The sequence below is a fragment of the Anopheles ziemanni genome, chromosome 3 (genome assembly GCF_943734765.1).
Source record: "Anopheles ziemanni chromosome 3, idAnoZiCoDA_A2_x.2, whole genome shotgun sequence".
Lineage (NCBI taxonomy): Eukaryota > Metazoa > Arthropoda > Insecta > Diptera > Culicidae > Anopheles > Anopheles ziemanni.
Window position 1 is genome coordinate 90891925 of NC_080706.1, and position 18988 is coordinate 90910912.

Genomic DNA, 18988 nt, shown 5'->3' on the forward strand with positions numbered 1-18988 from the left:
ATTCTGTGCAACAAAGACTCTTCCGTAATTCTTAGTTTATGAAATTCTGAGGCGTAGGTGCAGAAACTTTGGTTTGTATTTTCTGCTGAAATAACCAATTTGCTAATAACTTTATAACTGCTGAACCGATTTGTACATGTGACCCCTTAAATGAAAGGTCTGCTCAAGACACACAACTTTGTGTAACAATAGATAATTCTATAGTTTCTAGTTTTTGAGAAAACTAATGTGTGGAAAAGAGACAACTCTTCCCGGAACAATGTTGATAAACCTCGATTACTGGAACTCCAAAAATTGCCAATTTGTGAATAACTTTTGATTCTTTGAACCGATTTTCACGATTGACCCCTTAAATGAAAGGTCTTTTCAAGACGCGCATTTGTGTGGAAGGTAGATGTTTCCGTGCTTTCTTGTTTTTGATAAAAACCACAGGTGGGAATGTGTTCGCCCGAGGGGGCGAAAAGGTAAATCAGGTTGATTGGCAATTTAGGTTAAAAAAGCCAATTCTCGCATAACTTTTTAGTTTCTTGACCGATTTCCACAAATGACCCCTCAAATGAAAGGTCTTTGCAAGACGAGTAATTTTGTCTCAAGGAACATAATACATTTTATCCATCTTTTCTAGTTATTCTACCAGCTCAAGTCGAGAGAAAAGAGGAAATTTCCTCTCGCGCACATGCGCCGCGCATGCGCGGTGCGTGTACAGAAACAACGTTTCGCCCGAACCGGTTTACCGTTTCAGCGTTTAGAGGTCATTTGCTAGAACAAGACCCGGTGTCGGCAAGGTCGTGAGCATATTTCGCCCGGATCTCCAAAAATTTTGGGAGAGAATTCGCCTTTTCCCGCCAAAAACGAGCGGCGAAAAAAGTGAGCTAGTGGGGGGTCTTACAAACTTGAACCTTTGAATAAAACAGCTCATTTGGGCCAATTGAATATCTCAAATACGTTAGATATATTTTAATGGACGCAAAGCACCAGTTTACTTACCTGTCTAGCTTTAAATACATGATATCAGCCATGTCTGAGGCGCTATTTGTGAAGAATGTTATCAGAAACTCAAACATGTTCGTTCCGCGATAAAGTACCCGCCTGGGAAGTGCGATAAAACATCAAAAGGACTTGCTTCACTGTTTCAGTGACCCACGATGGATTCAATTTGAATGATAACGCTGTCTTAATTGTTTTTAAAACATAATAAATGCTACTCTTCTTGGAATAAACTCGGGTAAATCAGTTAGTCTGCATATTCCCAAAAAGGACTAAATTGTTCGTGTTGTTTGAATACAATTAGAAGAATAATGTCAACTATATTGATATTCTTATGCAAATCATTCATTGAATTAAACACATCATATGAAAAATCGGCATTAGATGAGCATGTATGATATGACGGATTGGGATTCGGGTTCGAAGATCCGGATCTCAGAATGGATTTGAATCGAAAGATTCGAATCCCTGTAGGGATTCAGTTTCCCCATCACTATTAGGAACGAAACTGAACGTTCGGTGAATTCCGCGAACGAACGAACAAAATCGTCGGTTCGATGCGCAAGGTTGCTTGAACGAAGCAGAACTTGCATCAAGAGGTATACACTGAGTTGTACTAAGGTCGGATATTTTGCATTTTAAACGCACGGCTATGAATGTTTCAAAATTTAAAAAGAATTGATTTTTTATATTTGCTTTTTATGAAATTACACTTGTGCCATTTACGAATAAAAATACTTTACAAAAGTTAATCCTACTTTGTATGTAAGCACCTTGTTTCGAGCAGTTGTCGATGCGCGCGAAACGTATGCGATTGTTTATAAACACATGTTTTGTTTTATTTCAACTCCAATGTGAAACAACAGTGGAAGCATGGATCCCGGTGTAATTCGCAAGCTTGACCAAGTGGTGGTAAACCGCATCGCGGCCGGGGAAATTATTCAACGACCGGCAAATGCACTGAAGGAAATGATGGAAAACAGCCTCGATGCGAAGGCGACAAGCATACAGATCACGGTCAAGGCTGGTGGACTACGTTCGCTGCAGATACAGGACAACGGGACTGGCATTCGACGCGAGGATCTCGAGATCGTGTGCGAACGGTTTACCACCTCGAAACTGCAAGCGTTCGAGGATCTTTCGTCGATCAGCACGTACGGGTTCCGCGGGGAAGCACTGGCGAGTATCAGCCATGTGGCGCACCTGACGATAGTGACGAAAACGAAGAGCGAAAAGTGTGCCTACAAGGCAAGCTACGAGGATGGAAAGCTAAAGGGCGATATTAAACCTATCGCCGGGAACCAGGGAACGCAGATAACGGTTGAAGAGCTGTTCTACAACGTGCCAATGCGCAAGCAGGCCTTGAAAACTCCCAATGAAGAATTTCAGCGCATCTCGGACGTCGTGAGCAAGTATGCGGTGCACAATCCGCAGGTTTGCTTCATACTGAAGAAGTTCGGCGAATCAGCCTCAATTCGCACGCCGCCAAAATCCACCACGGCCAACAATATCAGCACAATCTATGGCGCTGCAATTGGCAAAGCGTTGATCCCAATCGAGGTGAAAGATGACGTTCTTCAGCTCTCCGTCGATGGATACGTGACGAATGTGAATTTTTCGCTGAAGAAAGGAATTTGTCTGATGTTCATCAACCATCGAGCGGTGGAGTGCAGCGCGCTGAAAAAAGCGATCGACGCCATCTACTCGGTGTACCTTCCGAAGGGAAGTGCCCCGTTTGTATATCTTTCACTCGAGCTGAACCCGCACAACGTGGACGTGAACGTGCACCCGACTAAGCACGAGGTTCACTTCCTGCACGAGGAAGAAATCATTGAGAAAGTGAAGCTGCTCGTCGAGCGGGCACTGCTCGGTGGCAATGCGGCAAGAGCGTACACGCAGGCGCTGCTTCCGGGTGCATCACAACCTCCGGACAGTTCTAAATTAAACGAAACGCTTCAAGGCGGAGAGGAGAAATCCCGGCTAGACTATAAGTACGTACGCACCAGCCATAGTGAGCAAAAGTTGGAAAAGTTTTTCGGTATGAGCAGCCAGGCCAACGGAGGGTCACAGGACGTTTCCGAAGAAGTAAAAGAACCAAAGCTTACCCAGCCTTCGCCATCGAGAAAAAAGAAAGTGAAGAAGTTAGTAATGGCATCTGAGAGAACCTTTTCAAAGCAAACTAATCTTACCCCTTTAATCTTTTCTTCTTTAAGGGAAACAAGGCTTACAAGCATCCACAACCTACGGCAACGGGTGGAAGCGGACTGTGATGAAAATTTACGAAAAATTTTCCGTGAGCTCACCTTCGTAGGCACGATCGACCGGGATCAGGTGCTGATACAATACGACACGAAAATGTTTCTTGCCGCCACACAAAAATTAGCCGCGGAACTGTTCTATCAACTTACGGTGTTCAATTTTGGGAATTTTGATCGTCTTACCCTGTCAGAGCCCCTCGAACTGAGACGTTTGGCATTGCAGGCACTCGCCGATCCGGAAAGCGGTTACACGGAAGAAGATGGTCCGGTGGACGAGCTGGCGGATCGGATCGTGGAGATCCTTGTTGAAAAATCTCCATTACTGCGAGAGTACTACAATCTTTCCATTCGTAAAGATGGTTTTCTCGAATCGCTCCCGATCGTTCTGGAGAATTACATTCCATCGGTGGTGTTTCTGCCGATGTATATCCTTCGACTGGCCACTGAGGTCGAGTGGGACGAGGAGGAGGAGTGCTTCCACACGTTTAGCCGCGAGACGGCAACGTTCTTTTCACGCATAGCGCTCACCAAACCGGAGAAAGAGTATCGTTGGGAGATTGAACACGTGATCTATCCGGCCATACGAACACATCTTATGCCGCCTAAGGAGTTCTCGAAAAACGGCTGCTTACTTCAGGTCGCTAACTTACCAGAACTGTATCGTGTGTTTGAAAGGTGCTAAAATAAAAATAACTATTTCTGTTTTTGTCTACGCGCTAGGGTTCGTGTATTAGTGAATAAATAATCAACAATTAATATGTTTAATTTGCTTTGGCATACAAATCAGGCTGCATAAAACGCTGCTCTCGGTTGTTGTTCTTAACGTGTTCCTTGAGCATGTTCATGATTTCATTGTCGTACTCCTTGGGAGTCGGTTTGACGCCTGTGGCCCAGTAGAAAATGTCCCAATCGTTCGATGGTAGGTTGATGAGCCGATCGTACAGTTTCGTCTGTGCTGCATCCATCGCTTGCAGGTGCTTAGCCGCGAATGTGCTCAATAGCAGGCCATTCTCCAGCATACCACGTTTGCGGGATTGATACAGCAATCTGTAGCCCATGGCAAACAATGAAAAAGGTGTTGGTTTAACCGCCTCGATGGATCCTTACCTTGACTTTTGCAGCTGAAGAGGTTCGTTTTTCTTCTCTTTATACTCGGGAATCGGGATCGACTTATCCTCCAGGTCGATCATCGGCGTCGGAGGTCGGTCGTTGGAGTTGCACAGCGACGCACCGGTCGAAACCATTCGTTTTCCATGACCGTTGGCCACAGCCAGGCGGTTGTTCTGGAAAGAAATGTATTATATGTGAATTTGTAAAATAGTTTATATATTATTGATAATTACCACAGCCAAAATACGAAACATTGTGAAATTGCGCTGCAGTACTGAAAGATGTGCGGCACGCAAAATTATATAAAGTTTGTCAAAGTCAAAACAAACACGTTTGACAATAAACAGGTGAATTCGAGCAGTGAGTACAGTACACTGTTAACTAAAGTTACGCGAACCGGAAAATAATTTTATTTTTTCATAAAATTAAGGTTTTATTTTATTCACTGAGATATAATAAAAAATGACTGTTTTTTCCTTTGAAAGGTATTTGTAAGTTTATAGGAGGACATACAAAATCCTGTTGATAGAAATAAAACTATGAAAAACCATTTTTCAATCAACATGTGAAGTGAGATTTTCGAGCACATTCACTTTCTGTTATTTAGTAAACAAACCTATGTTGTCAAACTACTTTACAGTTCGATACTTTGTTTACTTCCCGATTTGATAAAATATCTGTTGTGCAATTTGGGAAGTTTAATTAAAATGTATCATTTATCTTTACGTGCAGTGCAATAAAAGCTTGATATTTACTATTCGTTACCGATTGTATAGATTTAAGAACGATCCATTGTGGACACAACAAGTGGAGCTGGTTATATAAAATGTTACCCATGTTGAGAAAAGTCTCACAGGCCGGTACTTGCCTTCACCGGTATTACTGCACGCCGGTTGTAAACATATTTGATCGCAACGTTAAACGATTACAACGTGAACGGGCAGCTAAGAGGTGAATGACAAAACAATAGTGCTTGGCAAAAGAATGTCACGCTCATCGTCGTTCCGTGTTCCTTTCCAGGGAAGATGTGGAGCTGTACGATTACATCAAAGAGGAAGTGGGCTACCGGTTAGCGGATCGAATATTTGACATCAAGCGACAGTTTACGAATGCCGTCGATCTCGGAGCGGGCCGTGGGTACGTCACAAATCACGTGCTTGGCGAAACGGTCCAGAAGCTGACGGCGATCGACCTCAGCCCGACGATGCTGTCGCAGATCAAGGGAACGCCCGGACTAGACTTTTCGGTGCAGCCGATGGACGAGGAGCAGTTTCAGTTCGAGGCGGACTCACTCGATTTGGTCGTCTCTAGTATGAGCATGCACTGGATAAACGACCTACCGGCGTGCTTCCGGGCGGTAAACCGTGCCCTCAAGCCGGATGGTGTATTCATCGGTGCCATGTTCGGAGGCGAAACGCTTTACGAGCTTCGTTCGGCACTGCAGCTTGCTGACCAAGAGCGGCGCGGTGGCCTATCCCCGCACGTGTCTCCGTTCGTGCAGATCCGGGATGTGGGCATGCTACTGAATCGGGGAGGCTTCACCATGCTTACGATCGATACAGACGAGCTGGTTGTCGGTTACCCGTCCATGTTCGAGCTAATGTTCGACTTGAAGGGTATGGCTGAGAGTAATGCCGCCTTCAACCGGCCACTGCATGTGGGTCGCGACACATTGATGGCGGCCGCCGCCATCTACCAGGACATGTACGCGCGCAAAGACGAGGGTGTTTCGGCAACGTTTCAGATTATCTTCTTTGTCGGGTGGAAACCGTGCGCCAGCCAGCCACAGCCGGCGGAACGCGGTTCGGCGACGGTTTCGTTGAAGGATCTCGGGAAGGTCATGACACCCAGCAGCAAGTGCCAGAAATAACACTCTTTTCTTTTGCTCATTGAATAAATGTTTATTAAGGGGTTAGTAAAGATTTGGTTGAAAAGTGTTCTCTCCTAAGTTCTAATAAATGTTGTTAAAAAGGTAAAAAACGTTCAATCACTTAACTCGATCGCATTCTCGATTTGTCAAAAAAGCACTAACGTCTAAGATATCTACTTAAAAGAAAGCCTGAAACTCTTCAACCACCCCATGAAGTACTTGAGCGAGTATAATATAGTAATAGCAGTTTTATAAACTGATTTATTTTCCGACTCGCAGCCGAGGAAGGTAGCGCTGGCTTATTGGCAACAAAGGATGAAAAACTTAGCGAGTCCTTTTAAAGGTCGTTCTTTTGGATGGGGGTGTTCATAACGAAATAAAACGTTCAAAACGAATCAACTCAATCGGGTTCACAAAATTAAAACAAAAAAAGAGGTAAAAGAGTTCACAGCAAACGTCCGGAAGGAACCGGAGATGAGTACATCGATAAACGTGCCTGTAAGTACAGTGAGTGCTTCCCAGTCAGTGCTAGTCCCTGAACCGTCCCGGTAGCGTTTTCTTACAACGGTTGTAAATGTGACTCCTTCCCACTGCGAGGAAGGTTGCTGGTAATGTACATAAGTTTCTTCTTTACTGTGTTAAGCTTGTTCCTATTACTGTGGTAAAAAGGGTGGTAAACGACTTGATATTCTAGTTATAAACTGTTTTTTTTCCTTCATTAGTCTAGTCTACTTTTCTCTTCCTGATGAATGTAGTCTCGATCGCACACCGACAGTTACGTTTACAAGCACCGTCTGGCGCAAGTACATTTCCACTTCACAAAATAAACGTCCCTTTAGCATTATAAACTTTTAACTTTGCAAATTAAATGCCATTCTCGAGCGAACCATTCCCCACGACACCCAGGATGGCGTGGTTTTGCTTCTCGATTTCGTCGACTACTTTCGCCATCCGCCACCATGCCACGATTCGCCGCGCGTTGGATTGCTGCTACCGGTTCGTCTGCGCCATCTGCTCCCACCGGCACCACCGGTCGCCTTTAGTTAGGATTCGTAGATGAGGCGCTGGTAGTGCGGATGGATTTCGCTGGTCGACACGTGCAGGCTAAATTCGAGCGCCACCAGCACGGCAAACTCGGACGCGATAAGCTCCTTGCGGTTCAGGCGGAAAACGCTTTCCGTTTTCTGGAAATACAAAATCACAAGAACATGAAACAATGGATCAATGGAATGGGAACCGTTTAGTGGGACCTTACCTCGATCAAACTCTTGAGCGCCTCGCCCTTGATGTCGTTCAATTTGGCGCTCAGCAGAAGACAAGCGCCGGCGCACAGCTTGCGATTCTCCTTGTTGACCAGCTTCGACAGAATCAGCTTCTCGAAGTACACGTACGCCTGCGAGATGGTGAGGAAATCGATCCGGCCATCCAACTTGTTGATGCGCTTCATCTCGCGCTTGATGCTGAAAGTGTAACAATAAAATGTTGAGTTTCGTCATTAGAATATATTTTGATTAAGACTAATGTTTAGTAGAGGAAACAAGGGAATTTTCAGAAACAATTTCTTCCAGCATAACATTGCTTATGATGTAACTGTTAAAATCATGTGCTATGAGGAAAAAATATTGACCATGAAAAAACTGGACCATCGTTCTTAGCTCACCCAACTGACCCGTACCCGTTGTGTATACAAAAATGAACCCCAAGGACATCGCTTTCTATTTTGAACGCTTTTTGCGAACCTACGGCGAGTCTTATCGGTACGCCACTGAAAGGTTCATTGGACTTGGCAAGATTCTCAAACGTGTTTTGGAACTTCCGTATCAGGACGCGAATGCTGATTAAACAGGTCTTGTTGAAGGACAGCTGTTTTCAGAAACACGCTGGACGGTTATCATACATCACCACGAATAGATAAAGGTTTTAAATGCCAACTTTTTTTTCAAAACCATTATTTTAATTTCCTTAAATTTGACTCGATGCGTGAGTCAATCTTGTGATTGATTTATTGAAACTGAGGAAGGGAAATAGTTTTATTGAAAATTCAAGAATAAAGAGACATGACTTGTGAAGATCACGAAATTGACGTAGGAAAATTTCAAAATGTTTACTAACTAATACATTGTGATCTTTTGTTTCAAGACGAAGCAAATCCATCATCATTTAACATTGTAACGAATGATAACCACCTTAACGAAGGTGTTGTTGGACCAACGAGAGAATTATAACCCGGATGGGACGTGCCATACCCCGCCCAACGGAGGATTATCATTTGATTTACAACCGGTTCGTTTGTAGGTGATTATAAACGGAAAGGCAATGCACGGTGTCTGTCTGTAATTTTTTTCCCCTTTTCAGGCCAGAAACAGGAGAGCGTTGATAAGAAAATCTCGAATCAAGGTTTTAAACTTGCTGGCAGATGAAACAACAATAAGGAACACGGTTACATGGCGGAGAAAAGACAGTGGACGACGATAAGGAAAAGGTGATTGTAGTTATCTCGTTGGTGTGGTCTGAACTATCTCTGTGGTATGATTTTGCCAACAAGTGCTTCGTTGCAGCGTTCGCTCGAGTGGTAACCTTTTTACCCGACTCAAACGTGGCTCTTTAAAATGGCTTTTTAATTCACGTCATCATTCGACAGCACCCGTCAACGCCGTGCGATAAATGGGAATAAAAATGACTCCTCCCGCATACGTTGATAAGATATTTTACTCCCTCTCTCATTGCTTGTCGGTTTTGCCGATGCATTATCCAATCGTATGATATTTTTCCTCCTCCACTGCAGATAGGAACCTGTAGTATGTTTGCTGATAACAGTGGGCATTTGTTTTGCCATTTCGAAAAAAAATGCATGCCCTTTTTAAACATCACGTGAAACACGAGCATGCGTTGACCGATCACATTTCACAGCCCATTCGCATCTCTATGGACAGATTGAAAGCCCAAGCATTGAATTCGCCTTATCACAACCATGTGATGTGAGACGGTTTAAAAGGCATCAAGTGAACTGCATTTGTTCCGCTTTGTGCGCTTTCAGAACAACACAACAGATCGTCCAGCTTTGTAGTTTTCCCCCAGACGAGGGTGGACCACACTGCAAACATTGTGTAGAAGAGGGGGAGATGTGGGGCGAGGGGTGTTGAAATAAACGGGAGCACGATGCTGATAACGACGAACGGGATCCGTTCGTCATCCCTACCCGGCCGGGGGAATTATCTTGCCTGCCGAAGTGACTGGGTAAGCAGTTTGGGTGCAAAAGGTGGTTTATAGGTTGTTTGTTTATGGTACCCGGGTAGGACACCCGGTGCAATGGATGATTAGAACCGTGTGTACAAAGACGAAAGTAATCCACGCCCTTCCCCATAAACCAAGGGGTGTTATTTCCGTCTTACCTGCGGAGTTTGCTTAGCGTTAGCTGAATCTGCGGGAATCGCTCACGGAACTGATCGTTCAGCTCCTTCTTCAGCTCCGACGGACGCACGTAGTCGATGACCGAGGTCACGTAGGACGTGAATGTCAGCAGCGTCCGATGTTTACCCGCGATCAGCTCCGGATCGTCCAGGATGTTGGCCGAGTATTGTATCTAAAAAAAACGAGCCATGAAGGGAAAATTAAAATCGGTTCAAAGGGTCGTTTTGTGTACTATCACTTACCCCGGAAATGGAAGTGTATCCATCTTCGTACTCCTTGGACATGTCGAGCAATGCCGATGGAGGTCCACTGCCCACACTGACACCAATCCCTGCGCCAGCTGCTCCGGCACCACTTGCTCCCGCACCACCAGCACCACCTCCACCACCCGGACTGGCCGCACTGTTGCGATTAAGCGTGTCATAGTAGCGCGCGGCGGCATGGTTTTCCAGCGAGGCAAAGTTCGGGATCTCGAACGCACTCTTGATGGCCTTCGTCTCGGTGTTTGCGTGCTTCTTCTCCTTGTGGTAGCTGCGCGACGGGATCAGCAGATACCCGTACGATACCTCCTGGCCGGCCTCGCCTCCACGCTCGATCCCCAGCAGCCGAAACGCGTCGAACGGTGCGTCATTGATCGAGGAAAGGGGTCGCGCCCCGGACGGATGGCGGCGACGTTCGCGGCGCATATCCGCCCGCGATGCCTTTCCCTTGCAGTACGGCAGCACGGAGAAAATGTGGCAAGGGGCCTTCTTCGACAGGAGCACGATTCGATCCTCCTGGAAACCGTTCGCCGGTCGACCGCTCTTCCCGTCCATGCTGCTGCCACTGTAGAAGCGTACCTCGCGCTGCCCACCGGCCATGGCGACGCCGTGCTCGTTAATGTAGACACCGCGGGCGACCCGACCCGCCGCCAGGCTCTCGGTGCTGCTGTTTGCTGTCCCGTGCCACCCAGCACTATCCGAGCGGCCATCGCCCGACCCGGATCCGCCGTTGCTGCTGCCGCCCACGATCGCGCCGGCACTGGTGTTCATCAGCAGCGATCGCTTGGCCCCGGTCGGACGCTGCGTCACGGAGTTCGCCCGCAGGCGCTTGTCTGCCGTGTGCACCATTCGTCCATCGTTTGGATTCCAGTTTTCACTGCGCGGTGGATGAAAGAGAGACCGAAATGTAGGAAAAAGGAAAGAGATCAGTAAGAGAACCGAACAAAATCGTAATCAACCACCGAATCCGAATCAACGCCAAGGGCATGCTGACAGAGGTCACGTAGACACATTCTTTTGCTAAAAAGGGCACACAGGCGGACTCGGTGTAGAACTTGAACTTTGGACCCGACTTTGTGAATCAACAATAGCATGAGTAGTTTCAGTAAATATCTTACACATTACATTCCATTACAGAAATATCATACGCGAAATAACATGTATTTCAAATAAAGTCATCAAATAGGAAACTTTGGTTGAAATGAATCAGTATGTTTCACGGTTAACTTCCATCTCCGACGTACTCACCGCCGATGCTCCATGCACACATACACACAAGAATTTGTATTTATTTTCAGCAAACGCAGGAAAAAAAGATTATGTAACCTTGCGGCTTAAAATAAACCCTTTTCCCTTTCTTGTGTGTTCTTTTTTCGTGTACACGTTCCTTTGCTTATTCCAGCGAAATCGTACAAAGAAGAACTGCATAATGCGTCGGAAATGGTTCAAGAAAGGCATTTCGCGAACGTTAGAACCATGGGAACGTTCGACAGCATGGAAAAAAAACTACTCCAAACGTGCAAAAACAAAGACAACATAAGGCGTAACTTAATCCCGTCGCGGGCAGATGGTGGATGGTTTTGTTGTTTTGCTGTTGCGTTTTTTTTTCTTACTTTCTGGAAGGTGGCCTGTTTTCTTACGCGTCCTCCCCCTTATTCACCCTTCGAAGACTTTGTACCTCGGTGAATCATTTGTTACGGTGCAAATTAAGCAATAAGGCATTACGTTCGGAACGGTGTTCGGTAGGGGTTTGTGTTTTGCCTAATTTAATAAAGAACTTTTTGGATAGGTTTAGTGTATGTTAGGATTTGTGTGGCTAATATGTGGATTAATGCTTTTTTTTTGCTTTTCATTTTCACCAAGTTCTCGTTTAAAAATCCTATGTTTCAGTTTAATGGAAATGTTTGACCTTCATACATTTGCGGCCAAAATTTTAAGTTGATTTTGGTGAAAGGAGATTAAATCACCCAGAACATACCGATCCTTCAGTGGTGTGCCCTTGGCCGAGCCGTTGGCACCACCCGGTGGCAACATGTTGCCCTCGCTGTCGATGCGCTTCCCGGCATAGCGCTCGGGGCTCTTGCTGAATGTTCCGGTTCTGGCCCGGGCCCGCCCGTGTGGTTGCGTCCCGTCCAGTGGTACCCCGGCACCACCGCTCAGGCCGGCCGCAGCATCGCCGTTTGGCCCCGCCTGCCAGCCATCGCCATTGCGGACCCCCGCGGCCCGTATCCCGGGCCCGTCCAGGCCGTCCTCTCCCGACTCCCCGTACTGAGCCGCGCCGTCGCCGTGCTCATCCTCATTGTTGTTCAGTACCAGGGCAGCGCTGGTATGGCTGCCTCCGCCAGTTGCCCGTCCGTTCAGTGACGATGCCGCTCCTCCGCCTGCTCCGTGCAGCGGGCCAAGCTTCGTGTCGCGGTGTGTGCCGTCCAGCGAGATGTTGGACAGAAACGAGATCGCAGCCAGTCGACGACGAATGCGATTCTTGCTGTTCATAGAACTAGCCATGTATCGAGTGCCGGGTTGTTTGGTTTGCCTCGTTGGGTCGTGGTTTCTCTTCCCCTTTCCCTTGAACCGACGCTCTTGGGTGGCGATGAGCGCGTTAGAAAGCGACGTTCACCCGGTGAAACTGGAACGAACCGGAATTCGACCGCGAATCTATCGGCAAAACTCAAGACCGAACGAAAACAGAAAAAAATCCACGGTACGAATAACCAAAACAAAACACAACCCAAAACACTCCACGCCGCCTACTTCTCCCCTTTCCGCGATGGCTTTTGCACCAATTTTCTCAACACACACAACACACACGCGCCCAACGAGCTGCAAGCAGCCGTGTATCAGTTCGTTTTACTAGGAATCATTTTGAAGCAATTTGGTGGGTTTTCGCTTGCGTCCTTTTAAACTATGGATATGTTGCTGTTGCGGCTTTACGTCGTCTTCGTTTCTGCCGCTTCCGAGTGCGGCTGAACTCGCTCTAACGGTTGTTCCTCGGTTGTGGATGCTTTGCGTGCGACGCAGTTTCTTTTTTATCCAGCACACACTTTTTGGCGGTTGTAGTTGTTTTTGCTCAGAAATGGCGAGGAAAACCTTTCGCTGTTGAACTTCTTTTCGTGATTGCGAGCTCCGTGAACCGTTGTGCTGTCTGACGATGGCGCAGGCTCACTCGTCGGTCGCAAAAATGTATCCGATATGAATAAAGTAGCTGATACGAGGTGACGGCAGATTTAAAGGGACTGCCAGATTGTCACGGAGTGTCTGCGAGCATCAGAGACGATCCAATTTGGATGGACAATTAGAAGCTCGAGGAGCACCACAAAACAGACGGCTCTTCTAGACGGTGGATGCTAATGGAGGAAAAAGCACCAGTTGCAAAACACTACAGACACACCCACGCGTGCGCGATATGCTGCTCGGCAGCACCGGGTCGGCAATACTTTATTTATTTTTGGTATCACGAGACCGATGGGAAATTGATGGACTTTTATTATGACGGCCTGCTGTCGAAAGGTTTCTTACGCACACGGTGGCCGAGGCGTTGCCCGCTAGTCCGTAGCATGAATTTGCTTCCAATAGAAAGACACGACACTGTACAGCACAATATAGCTACAGATTTTTCAATCCGATGGCACTTTTTTGCACTGTGTTACGACTAGCACAAACGCCTTTCTGAGCAACCAATTTTATGGACCTTCCTGCGCGAACACTTTTCAGCAACTGACAGCTGAGACTCTTCCGTAGCCTTCTTCTCGTAGATGCAGAAACCTTGGTTGGTATTTTCTGCTGAAATAACCAATTTGCTAATAACTTTATAACTGCTGAACCGATTTGTACATGTGACCCCTTAAATGAAAGGTCTGCTCAAGACACACAATTTTGTGTAACAATAGATTATTCAATATTTTCTAGTTTTTGAGAAAAAACGCGCGAAAACTTTTCAACAACTGACGTACCGACTAGTGTTGGCAGAGTCGGGATTTGGAAGATTTGAAGACTCGATCACTAGACGGATTCCCATGATTTGAATCCCATCTGACGGATCCAAAGATTCGAATCCCATCTGATGAATTCTAAAAATTTGATTAGATTTCGATTCAAATTAGATTTGATTTATTTGGGGTTCGTATCAGATTTGAATTGTTTAGGACTCGATTTGATTCGGTTCTGACTTGATCCCAATCTATTTGAATTATTCGATTTTCCCAACACTAGTTCCGACTCGGAGGTAGCGAAATGTAAAATTTGTCATACCAGCCTTTGTTAGTTGAACAAACTAACCTTTGTTAGTTGAACAAGCTTCAAATACCTTGGTCGCTTCAAGAATAACCTTCATCAAGCTTTTCGTTATTTTGAAAATGTAACTGGAAGCTTTGAAACTGCTCGATTACAGTTTTGCTCGAACTGTGTGGAGAGCTTTTGTAATTTTGTATCGTTGTCACAATTTAATTTATTTAAGCAGTTTGAAGTGACCAGTTTTCTGAACAGTTACAAATACAGTAGACTCTCAATTTTCCTACATTTGTGCAAGTGTGGTTTTGAATTGTTTTAAAATATGTTTTGAATACGTATTGGCGATCAAGGCAACAGGTGCAGCTACAACCAAAAAACGGTGGTCGAGACCTCATTTACTTTTTTAACCACGATACAGTTTCACCCCTTGCTGCAGAAAATTGGAAAATTATTTCTATAAAATGCTATACATGAAAAACATACTAACTAAACTAACAGCATGAAGTGAACGGTGTACAGTTACCACGTTCAACATTCTTGTATGTTGGATTGATCATCTCCCTAGAATAGAGCCCTTAAACATTTGAAACGTACAATGCTTGGTAGGTACAAAGAAATATTATCGTCATAGCATTGAGTTATTTTTTATCACGGGAATAGATCATTTTCACAATGTTGCAAATTACCCGTGATGAAACGCGTAATCAACAACGCCATTATGTGTATAGAATAACTAGTGACCAGCTGCAAATCATAACTAGAAGGTTGAATTAGGAAAAAAATACCCTTTTCACTGATATTCTCCAAAGCGTTAGGCAAATTCTGAGCTGTAGCTGTACTGCTAACAATATCGCTATGATTGATGCAATGCTAAGAGATGGATGAAGCCCGTTGAGAGCGTCACCTTTTCGCACCGGCAATATATTTCCTACAGCCCCAATCGGCCCCCCTGCAGCACTAATCCATCCCCACCGGGAGAGACAATCTTTTCCTTGACATTATGTTGCATCGCGAATGTAGTGCGCCGGTGGGAGCCGATACGGATTCCGAATCAATCCGTTAGCAATCCGGATGGGAGGGGAGATAGAAGCCCAGACGGCAGAGCGTACGGATGATCCGTTCTCGGGGTCGGTTGATATATCATTAAAATGCAATAACATATTCATCGACAGCCAAACAATCACCTCGTTATATGGTTATTACCCCATAAACTAGTTGCTGCTTGCACTGTTTCTTCGTTGCTTTCGTGGCGGGGCCTTTTTTGTGGCCATTTTTTTTCTGTTCCGTTCCTGACCTTGCCCGGCCAGTCAGCAGGATCCGTTTGATTGTTCTACCCAACGGAGCTCCTAGAGAATCAAACTCTCTAGAAGTACCCATCCGTAGTCTTGATTCGTCGTCGGAAATCGATGAACGTCACCGATCGTGAAAGAGAACGGAAAGCATACTGGGGCATGTGATTGATGAATGGGTACAACTTCGGTTGCTTCGGCGAACGCCGACGAGGTCTCTGATTTGTAGACCAATCATAATTACATCAATGGCTCAATTGATCCTCACACTAGAACAATTACGCGCACCGAAGGATGTTGATTTAATAAGTACGCGTACGGTCCTGGAAAACAACATGGTTGGGGGAATTGAGAAAGAAAAAAAAACAGGATAGAGATAATGTTATCATACTTGCAGAAACCTCAGTGAGCAGCAAATTAAATCATCATCCAATCGAAAGATCGTTAGCATCGATTCAACCGCGTGTGGTTGAAGATTCTCCTCGGAACAACTCCTCGGAAGTGCAACATTTATTGCATGATCCACTTTATTCACCAAGTTTTTCTTGTTATTTATCTGCATTGCCATATCGCTAGGCATCATGACTTCACATACGTGCAGGAGGACCTGTATCTGGATGTAAGATCTTCTGAGATGTCGTGGATAACGCTCGTAACCATTTACTTCCACCTGCATTTAACTTTTAATGGACCAATCGACGCCACACCACTGATAATCGCTATTGACATGAACAAATTGATAACTTCGCATCAGGTTCAGGCCTCGACTTGCTCAGAGATCCCCGCCAGGAGTCCCTAACGACGCTTTATGGTGGCACAATTATCGTACAACTAATTGGGGCCTGTTGTTTGATCTTGGTCCACGCATTGTCTCCATGTTTTTTCACGCATCTGGTGGCGCCTCCACCATATTTCCAGGAAACCTTCATTCCCCATGGGATTGGCTCTTAGAAAAAAGGAAAAAACTATCCCCATGAGGTAAGGAGCAGAACTTCCCGCCAAGGCAGTGGTTACCTGTTCAACTGGCAATTTGCGTGAAATTTAATACTAATAATTAGACGCACGCTTCAAGGATTGTGTGCGCTCGCGTGGGGAACTTTCCTGTTTGCCATCAGCGACAAGGAAAAACCCGACCCCGAGATGGCGCGTTCTGAATCGGTTCCGTTAGAATCAACTGTACTTTCTTATCTTTCGTTTGTGATAAATCTGATAACGCTTACGCTATATAAATAATGCCGTGATACAGGGAAGATGTTCGTTTGCTGTCGTTTGATCGAGGGCTAGATTATGGTAGAACTCGGTGAGACACAACCCTGGTATCTCCTTGTAAGTAATTTGTCTGACTTTCATGTATGAGCTCGCTCGGGATACACTGAATCTCTTCAATGTTTTCTGTCAAAAGTCAAACGTTAAAACAAATGCATCACCACCATTCATTGTATGTTTTTAGGGGAATCAAATTGAAAAACACATTCCAACTCTACCCTACCGAGCCGGCTTTCGTTAATGGAATCTCCGGTGCGGTTATCCTTTAAAAACCGGGATCAACCCAACGGAGAAAAGTTTACCAATTTGAGTGACGTTCGCCGTGCGTGACTCCTCGGTCACACCTTCTTCCGTAACTTCACGGACTCAACAAAGGCGAACAATGTTCTGCGAACGACGAAAGAATGTTTTTCGGAAAGTTCGTCCCCTTTTTCGAACTTTATACTTTGATAAGATGTGTAGGGAAAATATGCCCCGTCTTGTGTTGCGATGGCGATAAAGTGCTAGACCGAGTTTGGAGGTTTTTTTTTTCTCCTGATGTTGTTTGTTTGTGGCGTGTTCGTACTTATGTCAATTACGGTGGAGCAGATGTGCACCATGCTGGTATGTTGTGTTATTCTGGTTATGCCGGCAAATGAAGTGTTTGATCCTCGGCACGGCTGATAACGGGGATTTCGTTGGGCGTGAAGAGTATCGAAGGAGTCAATTCTCTGGGGGGAAAATCATCTAATTGTTTCTCTGAGAGTTGAGAAGTTGAACCAAACCCCTTAGATTTAGTTGGCCGTACATTGCTGCCAAAAGCGTTTGCAAAATGTTATGATAACTATTTGTAAAATAAAAATGGATGTTAAATAGAATAGATTTTTTGTAAATTTAATTTGAGTAAATAAATTTGTATAAAAAGAACAAACCAACAATGTATTGTAATAACACACAACATAAGCAACAAAACAGATTGTATGTTAAATAAAAAAAGCAGTTTAAGTTGATTTAATAAATTTTAATTTGATCATCATTATTTACTCTTCCCCGAATCAACTCATCTATCTTATTTCCGGCAGCTTCAATCGATTCAATACATAATTTTGTGCGCTGAGAAAAGTTGATTGAACGCTCCTTTCAAGTGAAGGAAACGATATAAGAAGCACGAAATAAGGATAAAGCAGCACCGAAATTCTCGCAACATTACTTTGTCGTTCCATCAAACTACCGAACGGAGCTATCATGAATCGCCAATCAATAAGGCTTATGCTAATAACGTCCGAAAGGCAAACGACGACGGTCGACCGGGGCGGAAAAGGGAAAAGTCTTGAAAAGCCCTAAAAATGCACTCGATAAGCCGCCATCGGTCGCCGTTTGAGAGCATTTTGCAGTTATGCTGGGCTCCATGAGACGTTTTCCGAACGATTAGATTCAACCAGGCTGTGGTTGTTGCGGCTTTGCGGTGCCTTTCATGGCATTGGGAGGTTTTTTTTTTATTTGTCACAGGATTCTTCTCGGTTCTTTTCCTTTTTATTTTTCAGCAAGTTTGTTTCAATAAAGCATGTAATAGTTTTCAATCGCTGCAGGGAGTCCTTACTCGGGTTGAGAGAGGGTGATGATATGATTGATTTTTCACTGCAAGAAGATGAATAAAGTTGAGGAAACGATCGAAGTTGTTTGCTTTGTTGTAATGAGAGCAATGCGAAAGGCTGTGAGCAGTGATGTACTAAATCAGGTTGCGTGTTTTATATGCGTGTAAAATTAATGTTTTTTTTGCCCAAGAAAATGACAATGGAGGTCCAAATTAAATTATCCACAAAGTTAAATTAGTTTTATGGCACAGAAAGTTGGAAATGAAATATTTCTTCTGATTGTTTTTACATTTTTACTGTTCGAAATTGAACGTGTTCTGCAAGAATCTGTCAAAAAGAATAATACGATAATAAGAGTAACTTCAAAACAGAAACAAGAATCGAAAACTGTTTGGCAAAGCAAAGGAAAAGTTTTATGAGCAATGTCTGTTTTCGTTTTATTTACACTATTAGTCTCTCTTTGATTAGAAAACATGACGAAAATTAAATAACAAGATCTAGTTTTTTTTATGAAACACGAGTATACAAATGAGAGATGATTTGTTTATTAAATTCTATTGAACATTACTTAAGTGTAACAGTTCTAAAAATGAAAGCGTGAAGGAAAATGATAACAGAAAAACCTGATTTTAACGTGAAATATAAAAACACAGGAAAAATAAATTTGTTCCCAACAGTACATCACTGTTGGTGCCGTGCTTATCGTACGGATGACCACTCCGTCTCGGACGTGGTG

At 44.6% G+C, this 18988-nt stretch overlaps 4 protein-coding genes across 5 annotated transcripts; 2 read left to right on the forward strand and 2 right to left on the reverse strand.

Moving 5' to 3' along the window:
* The first annotated feature begins 1853 nt into the window (after nucleotides 1-1853).
* LOC131289633 (DNA mismatch repair protein Mlh1) lies at nucleotides 1854-3947 on the forward strand. 2 transcript variants are annotated; one of them, XM_058318930.1, is made up of 2 exons: nucleotides 1854-3128; nucleotides 3201-3947. In XM_058318930.1, the coding sequence occupies exons 1-2, from the start codon at nucleotides 1861-1863 to the stop codon at nucleotides 3925-3927; spliced, it is 1995 nt and encodes a 664-aa protein (XP_058174913.1). In that variant the 5' UTR covers nucleotides 1854-1860; the 3' UTR covers nucleotides 3928-3947. The 2 variants fall into 2 exon arrangements, with proteins under 2 accessions (XP_058174913.1, XP_058174911.1); XM_058318928.1 differs by having other exon boundaries at nucleotides 1854-3072; nucleotides 3118-3947.
* Nucleotides 3948-3952: 5 nt separating this feature from the next.
* Nucleotides 3953-4674, reverse strand: LOC131289634 (succinate dehydrogenase assembly factor 2, mitochondrial). Its single transcript, XM_058318931.1, has 3 exons — nucleotides 4589-4674; nucleotides 4353-4528; nucleotides 3953-4292 (listed from the first exon to the last, which is right to left on the reverse strand). The coding sequence occupies exons 1-3, from the start codon at nucleotides 4607-4609 to the stop codon at nucleotides 4007-4009; spliced, it is 483 nt and encodes a 160-aa protein (XP_058174914.1). The 5' UTR covers nucleotides 4610-4674; the 3' UTR covers nucleotides 3953-4006.
* A 357-nt stretch (nucleotides 4675-5031) lies between these two features.
* Nucleotides 5032-6353, forward strand: LOC131288819 (arginine-hydroxylase NDUFAF5, mitochondrial). Its single transcript, XM_058317997.1, has 2 exons — nucleotides 5032-5306; nucleotides 5376-6353. The coding sequence occupies exons 1-2, from the start codon at nucleotides 5182-5184 to the stop codon at nucleotides 6223-6225; spliced, it is 975 nt and encodes a 324-aa protein (XP_058173980.1). The 5' UTR covers nucleotides 5032-5181; the 3' UTR covers nucleotides 6226-6353.
* A 784-nt stretch (nucleotides 6354-7137) lies between these two features.
* On the reverse strand, nucleotides 7138-13243 carry LOC131288818 (CDK5 and ABL1 enzyme substrate 1). The gene is made up of 5 exons (XM_058317995.1): nucleotides 11875-13243; nucleotides 9879-10773; nucleotides 9618-9808; nucleotides 7481-7685; nucleotides 7138-7409 (listed from the first exon to the last, which is right to left on the reverse strand). Exons 1-5 carry the CDS (start codon nucleotides 12399-12401, stop codon nucleotides 7269-7271), a joined length of 1959 nt encoding a protein of 652 aa, XP_058173978.1. The 5' UTR covers nucleotides 12402-13243; the 3' UTR covers nucleotides 7138-7268.
* Between the last annotated feature and the right edge of the window lie 5745 nt (nucleotides 13244-18988).